This window comes from Mirounga angustirostris, unplaced genomic scaffold (assembly GCF_029215605.1).
Source record: "Mirounga angustirostris isolate CCGP_5_RB_7025 unplaced genomic scaffold, mMirAng1.0.hap1 SCAF_16, whole genome shotgun sequence".
Lineage (NCBI taxonomy): Eukaryota > Metazoa > Chordata > Mammalia > Carnivora > Phocidae > Mirounga > Mirounga angustirostris.
In genome coordinates, this window is record NW_026991724.1 from 32,551,633 (window position 1) to 32,566,596 (window position 14,964).

The 14,964-nt window shown below is 56.1% G+C and overlaps 1 protein-coding gene across 1 annotated transcript in view; it reads right to left on the bottom strand.

Annotated features, from left to right (window-relative positions):
• Window positions 1-14,964, bottom strand: part of NKD1 (NKD inhibitor of WNT signaling pathway 1) — an 85,594-nt gene that overhangs the window by 24,239 nt on the left and 46,391 nt on the right. The window contains exon 4 of the mRNA XM_045891145.3: window positions 2,955-3,021. Coding sequence (XP_045747101.1) covers window positions 2,955-3,021 — 67 coding nt within the window. The remainder of the gene's footprint in view (window positions 1-2,954; window positions 3,022-14,964) is intronic.

Genomic DNA, 14,964 nt, shown 5'->3' on the forward strand with positions numbered 1-14,964 from the left:
AACAGGAAGACAAAGAAGAGATTCAGGATTTGGGCGGGTAGCACAGAGGGATGCTGCAGCCCCCGCCCCGGACCAGGTGGATGCTTCTCCGTGGCCGTGGCTGGGACCATGGGTGACCGTGGAACCACAGACGGTCACGGGTCCAGCATCCCTCCCACCAGTGTCCCACGCAGGCCGGCCCAGGCGCAAACCAGAGCAGCCTCACCCACTCACCGTTTTCACTTTTTAATTCTGCTTTGAGTCTTTCAATTCGTTCTTCTTGGGAAAGTTCAAACATTCATCCCCGTTAATACTACAGCCCTCTCTTTGTGAGCTCTTTCCGGTTTTAGTATCCTCTTCCCAGGTCCAAGAGGAGCCTCCTATCTTTGTCTGTCGAGCCCTCCAGCTACACAGTAATACACACGTGGTCTCTACTCACACACGTAGGAAATACAGAGCGTTCTCTCGTGCCCCTTTTTACATAAAACACACTGGCCATGGCGTACTGAGTCTCTCTGCAATCTGATCTGGTTTATGTTCTCTGCTTCTGTGTAAACTTTTGTTTGAAGAAAGAGGACAAAAAGCTGGACCACCAACAACTTAGTCTGACCCCTAGTTGGGAAACTGAGGTAGGAGAATGGCTCCTAACCCCCTCCCTCATGAGTGGTGGCACCGATGTGCCCGGACATCACCAGGGACTAGCAAGGTGCCTGGGCTGCCCTTTGAGCCTGGCGTGCAGCTGGGGGGCCATGGGGTCAGACCGAGTGCCGCCAGCCTGACAGTCTTTCCCCATCAGGAGCCAGGACCCTCGGGCGCCTCATCTTCATCCCCCACCCATCAGCCAATGTTTGTAAGTGCTGCCCTCCCCCCTGCCACAGGGCTTCCTTCTCCCTGCAAGGAGCCCACGGCCTTTGCATACCCACAGAGTCCAGCTTCATGTCCCCACTCATCATGTGACAGAGGGCAAGGGGACCTAGAGCTGGGGGGGACCTGGCCACGATCCACAGTGGGCTGCTACCAGGGCTGGGAGGGGACCCCGGTCTAGGTGCTCCTCGGCCAGCATTCCTTCTACATCATTCCAATGGGACTCACGCACTGAATGTAGACAGTGAACAAAGTAACGCTCCCCTCCAGAGGGAAGTGGATTCCATGGGTAGGCCATTTCGTGTCTGTTTGCAGGGAATGACATCCCATTTGAAATCAATTACATGGTTGTAAACTGAGCCTCGACGGACAGAGAAGTGCCTCCTGTGGGGCAGTAAGGAGGGGCTCAATACATGATGGATAGGCAGACAGACGATGACTGGAGGATGGGTCCATGGATGAAGGGATGAATGACGGGGGATGAACACACAGGCAGAGAAGGGAGTATGGATGGCTGCGTGATAACTCAGAGTGGCCGGGCTGGTGGACGGGGGACAGGAGAGTAGGGCAAACCATGGATGGCCGGATGGGTGGGACATGGCCAGTGGGTGGGTGGGTGGTGGGACAGTGAAGAGTGAGGGATAAGTGATTGAAGGGACAGACAGACGAGTGGCTGGTTGGATGGGTAGCGAATGGGTGATGGATGGAGAGGTGGAGGGATGGATGAACAAGAGAATGAACTTGCTACTGAGTCACCATGCGAATGAGGGAGAAATGAATACATAACCGGAATGAGAGCCGCAGCCCATGGAATCAGTGTCTGGGGTCACTCCAATCCCCAGGGCTTTCATCCTGCCCACCTTTACCTGACTCCCCAGATGTCAAGGCACCAACTCTTGGCATCTCTCCATGGAGCCAAAGACAATAGTTGAGGCTTGGGGGAGCCCAGAGGAATGACAAAATCAAGGCTGCAGAGCCTCTGAGTGCAGTTACCAGCTCTGTAGGCTGCACAAAGCCTTCCATCCATGGGACTCCCCCCAGCCCTTGATTCAGGACCTGCTCATATTTGAACAAAGTTTGATAGATACCTGGGTCCCGGCAGGCCACCATCTCCTAGGCAACTGAGTGAATCTCTTAAAACAGCCCTTCTCAAAGTGTAATGTGCACACAAGCCACCTGGGGAGCCTCTTCAGGACAAATGGCCTGGGGCTGACAGCTCTCGGGTTGCATGTGGCCACAGCCCTCAGGTCTGGCCCAGGCTCCCCTCGAGAAACTCTTGGCACTATCTGCTCCTCCCAAGGCCCTACAGGGCACCAAGGCCTAGATCCCCGCCCCCCCAAGCCCCTGGGCCCCCTGGCTCTCCTGCGAGCTGCCTGCCCTCACCTCCACAGCAAGGCCCCTACTAACCTAAGGCTTCCCCAGTTTAGTGATTCTCTTCTCTGAGTATAAAATGGAAATGCTATCCCACGTAGCAAATGCTTTCCAGTGCCATCTGGGCTCCGTACCCAATGAAGGGAGTCAAGCAGGGAGACGGCTCTCATTCCCACTCTGTAAGTGTGGAAACTAAGGCTCCTCTAGAAAGGTGGCGTGCCTTGCCCGAAGTCAAGTGAGGGCGCCAGTGGCCGGCCGGCCCTCTGCTCCAAGATCCTCGTCCTTCTACGCGGTGCCTCCCCTTGAACAAAGGCAGGAGAGAGAGCTACAGACATGAAAGGGGAGGGGCTGGTGGGGGGCTGCTTGTATGTGTGCTTGTTTGTGCTCCACGTGAGCGATGGGAGCTGAGAGACGGGGAAATACCACAGCTACTTTATGTATGGTCACCCCCCACCAAACGGGAAAGCTGAGCTAAAACAACCTGTCCAAGGTTCCCCGGCCAGTACACAGCAGGGCCAGGATGTGAGCCTCAGGAGCCTGGCTCCACTCTGGGCTTGGACCCATGAAGGGCTACACTCACTCCCTTCTTTCTTCTCACCCCACCACCCCCACCGGCAGTCAGGGTCTCGTCCTCTGCCTGGTCTGCAGATTTTCTGGAGCGTACCTAGGGCACGTGGTGGGCCAGATGGCCCCTTCCCCATCTCACTGCACCCTAGGAAGAGACCAATGGATTCCAGTACCTTCTAGCCGAAAGTCTTCCTCTTCCTCCTCACTGAGCGTTTCTCTGAAAACTTCACCCACCAGCTCCTAGAGGAAGACAAAGCAGGGACGTTAAGTAAGTATCCGACAGAGTCAAGGAGGAAACCCATATTGGGACGGTAAAGGTGGCATCATGAACATGTGCCTGGCTGGTCACAGGGAAGCAGGGATCCTGCTCTGATTCTTTTTTTTTTTTTTTTTTTTTAAGATTTTATTTATTTGACAGAGAGAGACACAGTGAGAGGGGGAACACAAGCAGGGGGAGAGGGAGAGGGAGAGGGAGAAGCAGGCTTCCCATGGAGCAAGGAGCCCGATGCGGGGCTCGATCCCAGGACTCTGGGATCATGACCTGAGCCGAAGGCAGACGCTTAACGACTGAGCCACCCAGGCGCCCCCTGCTCTGATTCTTCTGATGGGAAATTAGGTCAACTGAGGTGGATCCTCTCGCTTGAAAAGTGAATTGTCCCCATGCTTTTTAGGAAGTACCTTTTTCTTAGCCTACAGCTCACTATAAAATACTGCACGCTTCTCCCTCAGAAAGGATGTTCCACCCTCTGCCCTGGAAAAAGACAGAGACAAGATGGGAAAACGTCCCTCATCTAGCCCTCGGAGTCAACTTTGATGGACTCAGGACCAACAAGCCTCCTCTGTGGGCCCCAGGAAGGGATCTCGGTGTGACTCCTTCCTCCAGCAGAGGATTCCAGGCGGGCTGTCTCCATGGGTTTGCAAAGAGGGCCTGGTATGCACACGAGTGGGTCTCTACAGCCCCTAACATAACCCCCCAACTCTTCAGCATCACATTCAGCAGCCTGCATGCTCTGCCTCCTGGCTGATCTTCAGACATGCCTGCCGCCTCTCCCCAGTGCACACACATTCCAGAAACTAGCCTGACCCTTGCACTGCCTTGCCCGGTGCCCCACGTGTGAGTTCAGGATGCCCAGTGGCAGAGTTGCTCCCGACTAGCCCGGTCACGCTGCCACTCGGGTGTTGTCAGGTTGGCAAGGGGAGTTTGGTTAGCCCACAGGCTGGGAAGCTTCTGGAAGGTCGACAAAGGTACTACTTATCTCAACCTAACCCAGCAGGGTGACCCTAGATATGGAAGAAGCAAGACCAGCACTTGTCAGACCGCCTTCCGCATTACTGGTGTTCTGCCAGTAAGAGTTCTGTGATCCAAAAAGATTGTTTTCAAGTCAGAGAAGATCCCTTACTGAAGAATTTACTATGGTAACGGACACCGTGAATATCCAAGTGGTAACTCACGCTGCATTCCTCAAACCTACTGAGACCGTGGAGTTTCGTGTCTCAAAAGCATCCCATGGGATCTGAGTTCCAAGGAACCCACTTTGGGAAATGCTCCTCTTCTGGGGAAGAGACAAAGTTGAGAGGGTTACACGGCCTTATCTCTTTGATGCCACAACAATGCTCTGGCAGCGCTTCTCGAACCACAAAATGACAAGCAATAAAAAAGCCCAAACTCAGCAGCTGTCACCAACTTCTCTTTTTGGGGGAAAAAAAAAGTGCAAAGAGAAAGAAAAAGAGAATGCACCCTCTCCTTGAAAAATGAGAAGGGGGAAAAGATCCCCCACTTCAGATACTTAACAGAAACACAGTGCTTGTCTTGATTAACAAAACCAAAATCACGCTTGGTAGAGCTGATCTTATCAGCTGGACACAGCTGGAGATAAGTCTCTAGTTTTGTTTTGTTTTGTTCTGTTTGTTTTGTTTTGAAAGGATCAACAGCTAACATTTTATGGATTAGGCCTGGTGTTCTCCATTCTCCCTCTTCTTCCAAATCGTCCTGGGGCATCACACTCTTTCCCCTGCAGGTTGTGAAAATGTGGTCATTCAGACTCCTGGTGTCCCACTGACTTCAAAACCAGGCTCCTTGATTCCTGGAGTCGGGGTGGCTTCTCCCTCCACCTCCTCCGCCAATTATCATAATCACCGAACACTTCCTGGGCTTGTAAACTGGCTGTTTGTGTTAACAGCGCCGGAGTTGACAGGGAAGCTGGGAGCCGGTGACAGGGACAGCACGCGCTCAGGCGGCATCATTAGGTGGCTGGGACACTCCGGCAGCCAATTAGAGCCCATCTTTCATGCCAGAGGAAGACAGATGCTGCCTCCCCCAGACAGGCTGGCAGGCAGCACTCCCAGGAGCTGGCGACCGGCTTTAAGGGGCTCGTGCTGAGGTCTTCTGGAAAGCGGGGGCTCAGCGCTGACCTCGGCCCGCCACCCTGGCCGCTCCCAGCGAGGCGACCAGGACCCGCCAGGCACACCCCTGCGAGCGCTCACGTCTTCTTGCCGGCACACTTGGAGGAGTTTAGAGACTGCCAAGGTCTCCCACAACAAAGCAGCCGTCTGGAACCCCAAGTAATGATGCCTCGCGGTGTGCATCACGCACTCTGAGAACTGTCTGCGGGGAGGACCAAGCTCCCTGACACAGTAAAGGCATGCCTCTGCATATGAAAGCAGAGTTCTGGCAAGTTCCGGGGTCCGCCTCTTCGTGCTAAACGCTACACTGCTCTGTAGAACCGTAAAAGCTCCCCAGCACCGGGGTCCACGGACTCACTGTGAGGCACAGGTGCTTGATGCCGGCAAAAATCCATTTCATCTGGGGCGCCCGGGTGGTGCAGTCGGATGAGTGTCCAACTCTTGGTTTCGGCTCAGGTCGTGATCTCATGGGTCGTGAGATCGAGCCCCGGCATAGGGCTCTGTGCTCAGCGGGGAGTCTGCTTGAGATTCTCCCTCTCCCTCTGCCCCTGCCCCCCTTGCTCGCTCTTTCTCTCTCAAATAAATAAATCTTAAAAAAAAAAAAATTTCATTTCATCTGCTAAGCCAGACGCCCAGGGAGTGCACTGTCCGTGGTCCTCAAGCTTTGAATCACTAAGCCAGCAGCAATGCGGTGTTGAGGCAGACACAGGATCACATCCTGGTTCCATGGCCTCCCCTCGCCCTTGGACGTGGGGCCAGCCACTGCTTTCTTGGAACCTCAGTCTATCTCTCTGTAAAATGGGTGCAATGACAGGACAGCTGACCTTACTGGGCATCTCCTCAGGGCCAGGCACCACGCGAGACACCTTGTAAGGATATTTATTATCTCCCTCAGTCTTCACCATTGCCCTGCACTTTCCATCTCTCCAGGAATAAACACTCATAAAAATGATCTGCAATTCGTAAAGTGAGAGTTATAATTGTTACCCTTTTTTTTTCCTACGAAGGAAGTGCCGTCAGTCCTCGAGGGACATAGGAGACAGGAGATAATGGGACCGAGGGAATCCTCACAAGAACCTCCAGGGAATGGGGTTCCCAAAAGCCCTGTATTTAAATGAGGAGGAGGCTCCACGAGGCCAGGTGACAGGTTCTGGATCCTCAGCAAAGCTAAGATTTGAGCCAGTTCTCCCAGAAGCCTGGCCCGAGCTAGTACAGTGGAGTCAGGGTTCCTGTGGGCATGGGACAGAGGCAGCCAAGAGCCCTGGTAAGTCACTTGCCAGGGACCAGGGATCACATTTAAAGATGTGTAAAGAGAACAGCCCTGCCACCAGCTCCGAGGGTGGTGGCCAAGGCCTCCTCTTTGTGCTACAGGACTCAAAGGGCCCACAGCTCCTCCCCACTAAGGTTGGGGACTCAGCAGAGCCCTGGCCGGGAGACCCGCAGACAAGGTGTGGGGCCAGACCCTCGGGACCATCCTGCAGGAAGGTACTCAGACCCCTCAACAGCCATGGGCCCCACGCAGAGCCCCACTGTGGAAGGTGCAGGGCATGGAAGTGGAATTGGTCAGACCTCGGTTCAAATCCCAGCTCTGCTTCATACCAGCTGCACCATGTGGGCGAAGGAACGTTCTCAGCCTCCCATTTGTACACAGGGACGATAGTGCTCGTGACGTCTCTGGGTGGGCGTGAGGATTAAGTCAGTCATTGCATGGAAAGTGCTTAACATGACACCTGATACCACGACTGGGGCTCCATAGACCAATAGTTACTGTTTATTGCTTCTTCTACTCTGGTGGTCAAATAGCTACCAGAACATTGCTCAGAGAATCTCAAAGACTCACCAGCCCCAAGGTGCCCTCAAAGACACTGAGAAACACTCTCCTACCCGGCACACTGTTTTTAATGCTTCGCATTTAATCCTCATGGCAATCCTTTGAGGTCATACCACTATTATCCCCACTTCACAGATGAGCAAACTGAGGCACAGAGAGGTTAGCGACTTGCCTAAGGTCACACAGCTAGTAAGTGTCAGAGCTGGGCTGGAAGGCAGGCGCCTGGCTCCAGAGCCCACACCCTTCCCCACTGCCGTGTAGGAAGCCCAAGTATGGGGCTTGGTATGAGTGACTTCCCTTCACTGCTCCTTTATTCAGCCATCACTCCAGCCCCTGGTCCCCAGCCCCCTCTCCTCCGGCCTCCAGGACAGTCGGCATCAGACTAGGCTCTAAGTTGTTATCAAAGGCCTTCCTGGATCCCTGGACCTCCTGCTGCACCCAGCCTGATGCCAGGCTACCCCCTGCCTAGTGGCCAGGCTCGGTAGCCTCTCAGGCCACAGGGCCCAGGCCTCCCTCCCTCCCTCCCTCCCTCCCACGCCCCAGCACTGCTGCTACTCGGCCCCACGCTGGGCCCCAGGAAGAAAGACCATCTCCTTCAGGCACTGAGTGTGCAGTCAGCACCAACCCAGAGCCCAGAATTGCAGGCATAAGGCCTTATAAGGCCTCCGGGGACGGGAAACCACATCAAAGCAGGGCTTGGGAGCGGGCTGGAGTTCGGTTAGGGTTTTTCCTCTTTGTCTTTGAGACTCCTACTCCTGAGCTTCATATCTTCCCCCCACCGCCTGCCCAGCAGCTCTTTGTCAATGTTTCTGTTCTCTAAGAGCTAACAGATGTTGGTGCCACGGGCTTTCAAAGCAAACTCCTGGTGCCCAGAGCACACGGCGCAACTTCTAGATCCCAAGAATGCATAGGACTGGGACATGCCGGGGAAGAGAGGGGTGGGAGGCACGACCCAGCCACCCCGTAACCCTTAGATCTGAGCAGTCTGCCCTGGAGCTGCCCCAGGAAATTCCTGGCGAGCTCTGTCTTCCCAGCACGCTGTGCAGAGGCAGGCCGGCCGGGCGTGCCTGGGGGTCCGGCACCACTGTGGGCAGGCCTTGCCGAGAGCAGGCTCTGGCCGTCCAGGGCAGGGATGCTCCATTCCTAGAACCGGGCTGGACCCGGGAGTCAGGGCACCCGCCCGCCCGCCCACCTGCCCGGCCTCAGCAGCTGAGTGACAGCAGATGCCTTCCTGAACCACTCTGGCTCCCGTTCTGCTCTTCTGTAACCTGGGGATTCAGATGTCAAGAGTCAGGAGAAAATGTACACAGAATACACGTAGTGGGAAACACTAAGTATGAGCTTCTCTGCACCTTTTAGAGCGCCCTACTTCTGCCCCACGCTCGGAACATTCTCACATTTTACTCCTGCAAAAACCTCACGTCCAGTGATTCAACACCTCAGTGTCCACCCTGGGACAACAGTCTCACCAGAGCACCAGGGAGGCCTGCTCAAGTTCACCAACAGTCTACAACACGCTAAATGCCCGAGAAAGGAAACTGTGCTGGATCCGCACCGTGAATGCCACACGGTGGTTCCGAAGAAACAGGCAGATCCGTAAATCCCGGCATGCGGAGCGCCACGCTACATGGGAGACACACAAAGTAGAGTGCGACTCGTACATCTAAGAAAACACCAGACACACACATACCCTTAGGCACCCAACGTACAGGTATCCCCGTGGTTACCGCCAGGGAGAGAAGGCACGAGAGGGGGATGGGAGGCGAGAAACCTCAACGTTCTCAGAAGCGTTCTAGTACATTCCTGTATCACTTGGGCCACTGAAATCTAGTTTAATAAAACCCCACACAATAACCCCCTTTATAAGAGGGATTAGAGTGTGTGACTGGCCCCAGGTCACTTAAGGAGAGAAAGTGGCAGAGCTGGCTTAGAACCACCCAGGCCCTGGGGCCCTTGTCTCTAGTATGGGGGCAGTGGGCCAGGATGATGCTCGTGGTCCCCTTGAGATGAGACCTTCTGGGGCTCCAGCCCCCTGACCCAGCAGGAACCAAGAGTGAGAAGAAAGCTGGGGCCATCCACTTTCTGGGCCTCAATGTCCCCATCTCCACTGTGCACCTTAATCCGTGGACCTCTGTTACTTCTGTCCCTGAGAGCCACTCTGCCCAGGAGCATGGCAGGTCAAAAATGCGGGGAATTACCCATTTTACCCCCACCTGTGCAACGTGCAAGCCAGGGCTGAAAGATAACCACTGACAAAGGGCTGGGGGTGGGGAGGCTCCTGGAGGCCCTGGATCCAGTGACAGGCCAGGAGGGGCTGGGGGTTCCGTCCTCCGTGGGGACTCACTCCTCCCGGATGTCAGCAGAACCTAGACCTCACAGCTGCTGCCAGAAAGAAATAGCCACTCTTCTCAAACAAGTGACATCGGGGGCAGAGGCCTCAGACACTCCCCTGAGGACACCGCAGCCTCCCATGGCCACGGAGCCCCCAGTGAGGGCCACGGGTTCTGCCTGCCCCAGCTAAGCAAATTGAAGTCCTCCCTGCAGATCCTTCTCATAGGAGCTGGCAAGAAAGAGGTCTTCTCTGGTGCCAAGGCTGTGTCCAATCTCATCTCCAGCTGCCTGAGACAGCGCAGCCCAGGTGAGAGCTCACAAAGGGACAGACACCCAGGCCAGCGCCCAGGCCAGCGCAATCATTCAAGGCCTTAGGTCAACTCGTTTCTAGAAGTCAGCTCCCCGAGGACAGGAAACTGGGTCTGTGCTGTTCTAGAACAGTGCCTGATGTATAGTAAACAATAAATATCTGTTGGATAAACCTTGGGGCCAGATCCACCTTCACCTGCCTTCATCGCTTACAGCAATTCCGGTTGGGCTTCTACTTCGATCTGAAAGCTCTGACCCACCCCCCACCCCCAGGCCCTTCAGAACCAAGCCACAGTCCCTTAAAACCAGAGCCCAAGATCCCAGCCAAGCTTGGAAGCCAGAAGGAGGAAGGTGTCGCCACCCGCTAAGCCTTGGGCACCTGCATAGGTATCTCCCAGCTGGAAGGGGTGGGGGTGCTGAGCAGAAGAGGGCACGGCGGCTCCGAGGGCTTCCGTGTGCAGAGCTGGCCTCCGTGTCTGGCCTGCGAGGACCAGGCCTTCGTGACTCCAAAGATGTGCAGCAGTAATTAAAATTCCTTGGCTTTCTCCCCGACTGTTTTTATCTGCTCAAGATGTAATCCCTCTGCTCCCATGGGCACATCCCAGCCTCTGCCCCCCACATCTCGGGGGCTCCAGCCTGAGCTGGCTTTCTGGACTTGAGGGAATGCTTATCAGGAAGGTGGATGACGGGGAGCGAGTGGGATGGCATCGCTTAGCAGGAAGGACCTCCAACCCTGGGGTCTGACTCCGGGGCCACCACACTCCCTTTCTCTGAGCCTCAGGCCCTCCACCCTACAGGGTGCAAAAAAGCCCCAAAGATGGCTTTGCCCAGTCCCCGAGACGCAGCCAGCCAGAGACAGCAATGGGCCAGCAGAGTCTACTTCCTGGGCTGTTGTCACACCAGCAAGCTGCCAGCATCCACACACCATCATCCCAGCTACCCCCAGAACTGGGTCTCACCTGGGCTTCCACGAGTCATTCACATTTTTCTTTAGATTGGCTCTCTTTCCCTTTTTCTTTCTTTTTAAAACCTAGTCTTGCCAATAAGATCAGTGAAATCGTGGGTGTGATGTCCTAGTTACCGTTGGGGTTCTCAAAAATATATTTTGTATCAAACAAATGCAGAACCATTAAAATACAAGCTGTCCACCACTTACCTCAAGCCTCATCCCCCCCCGCGGAATGCGGATCACGCTTTGGGAACTATAAGGTTTAAAGAGCCCAGAACTGAAGTCTTCTGCCCCCTCCCCCACCCTGAGCAATCAGACAGGTGGGAAGGGGTTGGGGGAGGAAGGAGGGTGACCCCAGGTAAGCGGCCAGGCCCAGCGGACACTCCCCCCACCTGGTCCCAGGGCCTCCTCCAGGGCTTGTGCTTTGGGAACAGGAATCCTGGGCATGGAGAGAAAAACAGCTAACGCCAAGAGAAAACAGCAAAGTTTGGCATTACCCAGAGCCTGCCTTAATCTCCAGGCTGCGGGACTTGAGCGCTCTCAGGAGGACATGAACCAACACAAGGCAGGTTGTCCAGGGCTGGCCGGGACATGGGGCTTTAGGGCTTCTCTGCTGGCGTGATGGGAATTTTCCTACTAGATGGAAGTTCAAAGGAGTTTCTACAGTGGAAACCAGGATCCGATGGGCTTGTCGGGGCGTGGGAGTAACTGAGGTCACGAACATAAAGGACTCAGTGATAATAATTAGCAGCATTTCTTTCGCAAGTGACTGACGTGGGCCAAGTGCTCTGTTCAGCACATTGGTGCCTAGCTGAACGCTCCGAACAGCCCCGTGAGCTGGGGTGTCGCTGTCACCCCCTGTAGCCAGGAGGGAGCCCAGGCCTAGGGAAGTCAAGTGACTCCCGTGAGGGTCCGACCTGAGCCCTGGCTCCTCTGCCTGATACTGTGTGACCTCGTACACGTGATTTCCTTGTCCGTGCCTCAGTTTCTTCACCTGAACATGGGAATGAGAGCAGTGCCTGGGAGGAGCACTTGGAAGGAGAAATGAGATCGCGTGGGTAAGGCGCTCAGCACACCCACCAAGCAGTCCGCAGGCCATAACGCAGCCGTCCCCTCTCTGCTCTCGGGGGGTGGGGAGGGGGGCCCCCGTCCTTCCCCCTCCGCCCTCCCATCTTCTCCCCCACCCCCGCTGCCTTCAGGGATGCCCCACAGCTGATCAAAGCCGGACCCAGGAGCGCCCCAGCCGGCTGCCAGCACTCGGCGCTTCCCTGTCTCTGCCCACCCCCCACCCCCCCCGCCTGGCCACCCACCCTTCCCTGGCCAGCCACGCCACCGATGCCGCTATGCCACAGACCCACCAGGCCCCCGCCTGCCACACGCCTAGCCCACCACACCACTGACCTGCCCCACCACCGGCCTGCCGGGCCACACAGCCGAGTGCTGAGAACGGGAGAGGCCTCTGATCCCTGAGCAGCCGGGGCGGCCTCTGCTTGCAGCTCCTGGCCCGGGGACAGGCCGTGGGTCTGCTGCCAGGGTCCGGCGGGTGTGCCCTGCTGAGCGGGGTGGCCGGGAGCCAGGCTGCTCAGGCCTCACAGTGCTGTCATCTGTCGGCCAGGGGACGGTGCGTAGAGCCGGGGCCACCGTATTGTGGGCAGAGGCCAGCACAGGAGGGGGCCCTGTGTGGCCTGGGGCCCTGGGGAAGCATGATGTCTCTCCCAGCTTTGGGAGTGAGGGGCTTGGGCTTCCGGTTTCTCCTCACTTAAATAAAAAGAGGGAAGAAGGCTGTCTCATTTTGGTTTTTGTTTGTTTGTTTGTTTTTAAGAATTTATTTATTTATTTGAGAGAGAGACTGAGAGAGAGCATGAGAGGGGGGAGGGTCAGAGGGAGAAGCAGGCTCCCCGCCGAGCAGGGAGCCCGATGCGGGGCTCGATCCCGGGACTCCAGGATCATGACCTGAGCTGAAGGCAGTTGCTTAACCAACTGAGCCACCCAGGCGCCCGGCTGTCTCATTTTGTACATGTAAGGAGGCTTCGTTTTCATGAGAGAACAAGAGAAAAATGGTTTGGGCCAGACTCTGGGACCCTCCTGCTAGACGCGCATGCACACACACACACACACACACACACACACTCAGTCCACCCCATCTGGCTTGAAAGCACTTGCAAAAGTCATCTTCCTGGCCTTCTGATGCCTGTCCACACCAGACCTCCCCCTGTCCTGGCCTCCTTCTCCTGCCCCACAGCCCAGCTCGCAGGACCTCTCCCCAGCCCCCTCGCTGGCTGGACCCCACCTTGGGGCCTCCCAACCCCCTCCCGTGCTGCTTCCTCCACCCTCAACTGCTGACCGCCTGCTGGTGAAGTCTCACCCCCCCGCCCCCACCAGTGTGACAGCTGACTCCCAACCTCCCAACCTCGTTGCATTTGGGCAGAATCAAGGGTGGCACATCTGAAGTCCCAGAGGAGTCCGTGCCTTCAGAATCTTAGCCGTTTCTGTGCCACTGGATCTGTGGTTACAAGTCTCCGTGTCCACACCCGTAAAATGGGCCTGTGACACAGATGTGCCTTGAGGGTCACGTAAGAAGGCGGACACGGAAGAACAGAAGGGTTAGCAGTGCTGCTTGGGAGCTTGGGCTCCCAGGCTCCCAGGTGTGCTTGCACGGGGCAGAGCAGGTGAGGACAGCTAGATCCCACTGGGCTCATAAATAAAAGAGGCATTTTCTCCAGAACGTTTCTGGAAGGACACGCTACCCGTCGGTAACAGAGGCTCCCTGGAAAGCAGGAATGGGCAGTGGGGGGAACTGTCCCCTTCAGCTGCCCAGCTTTCTGGACAATCTGGATTTGTGCCGTCTCTCCTCCCCTCCCCTTCTCTCTCTTTTGCTCCATCTTTTGTAACCAAGAACATGCAATGCTTTTATACTCAAAAGACACCAGGCTTTCTAAAGCACTGTTCCATCGAAGAGACTGCTGTGGCTCCCCGGCCCACTGGCCATGCGCACCGAGCTGCTCCACAGGCCCCTGCGACTTCACGTGTCCAAACTGACTCCCGACCGCCCCAAACCCGTCCTCCCAGACTGCCTCCCTGCACTCGACCAGGGCCGCACCCCCCTTCCTGTTCCTCAGGCCAGCAACCCGGGAGTCAGCCTGCCGCTGCCCTTCCAACCCGTCCAACCAACCCCCACTACATCCTGTTGGCTCTACCTCCAAAACATACCTGGAAACCAGCACACCCTCCCCTCCCCCCCCCACCCCTGGTGCACTCCAGGCCCTGCACAGAGGTCATCCTCTCTCATTGGGACGATGGCCACCATTGCCTTTTCTCTGCCCTCGTACCCCCTCGTCCATTCTCCAAAGTCGTACGAATGCCCTACAAAGCCCCACCCGGCCGGTCTGCCCCATCGTCTACCTGCTCTGCTCTTACTTCCCTGCACGCATTCTGCCCCAGCCACCCTCACCTCACCTTCACCTCCTTGCTGCAAACACACTCCTACCTCAGGGCCTTTGTACATGCTGTTCCCGCTGCCTGAAACTCTTTCTCCACATACCCCCTCCCGCAGCACCCCCTTCAGGCTTTGACTCACCTCATCACCTGGGTGAGGTCTTCCAAACCCCTCTATATTTAAACTGCAGCGCCCCCCCCTCCCTTTACCCCTTCTCTGCCTCAGTTTCCTCTGGGGCACTCACCACCATCTGACATACCACGTATTGCCTGACAGAGGAGGTGCTCGATGAATATGTGTGAAACAACTAAATGCGGCTCTGACTAAATTTACTGACTCAGAAAAACACTCCCCGCATTTTCCTCAAGGAGAAAAGCAGTCGCCAAAGCGCAGAGAGAAGGGATGGCATCCGCTAAAATTATCTACACGTGTTTCCATGCGCCGTGGTCAGAGAGGCCCATCAGGAGAGAGCGGCCGCCAAATTCCCAGAGGTGGTACCTAGGCGCTGGAGTTGAGGTTGTCAGATGGCTCACCGTGAACCTGCACCATTACTTCGACAATCAGAAATAACAGCTAAGCGCTTGGAAGAAAACATGTTACAACACACGGCAATGGGCCACGTTGGTTCGAGAAGGACTCGCCCACACAAGTCGGCTAGAAGGGTCTTGGCCCTAGCAGGGGGTGTGGTCTGCCACGTCCAAGGGAAATGGGGCGGTTTTGGGATCCCACCTGGGAGGGAGGGGGGGGCAAGGGGCCTCTCTGCACCCCAGACCCCACTGCTCCCTCCCACGCCATGCACACAGCCCACAAAGAGAACCCACCAGGAACCCGCCTGTTCCCGAGTGCGCTTGGCTGTGGGTGCAGAGGAAGCCGGTGGGGGGTGGGTGCAGGCAAGACCTTCTTTGTGGTCATGTAATGCAGACA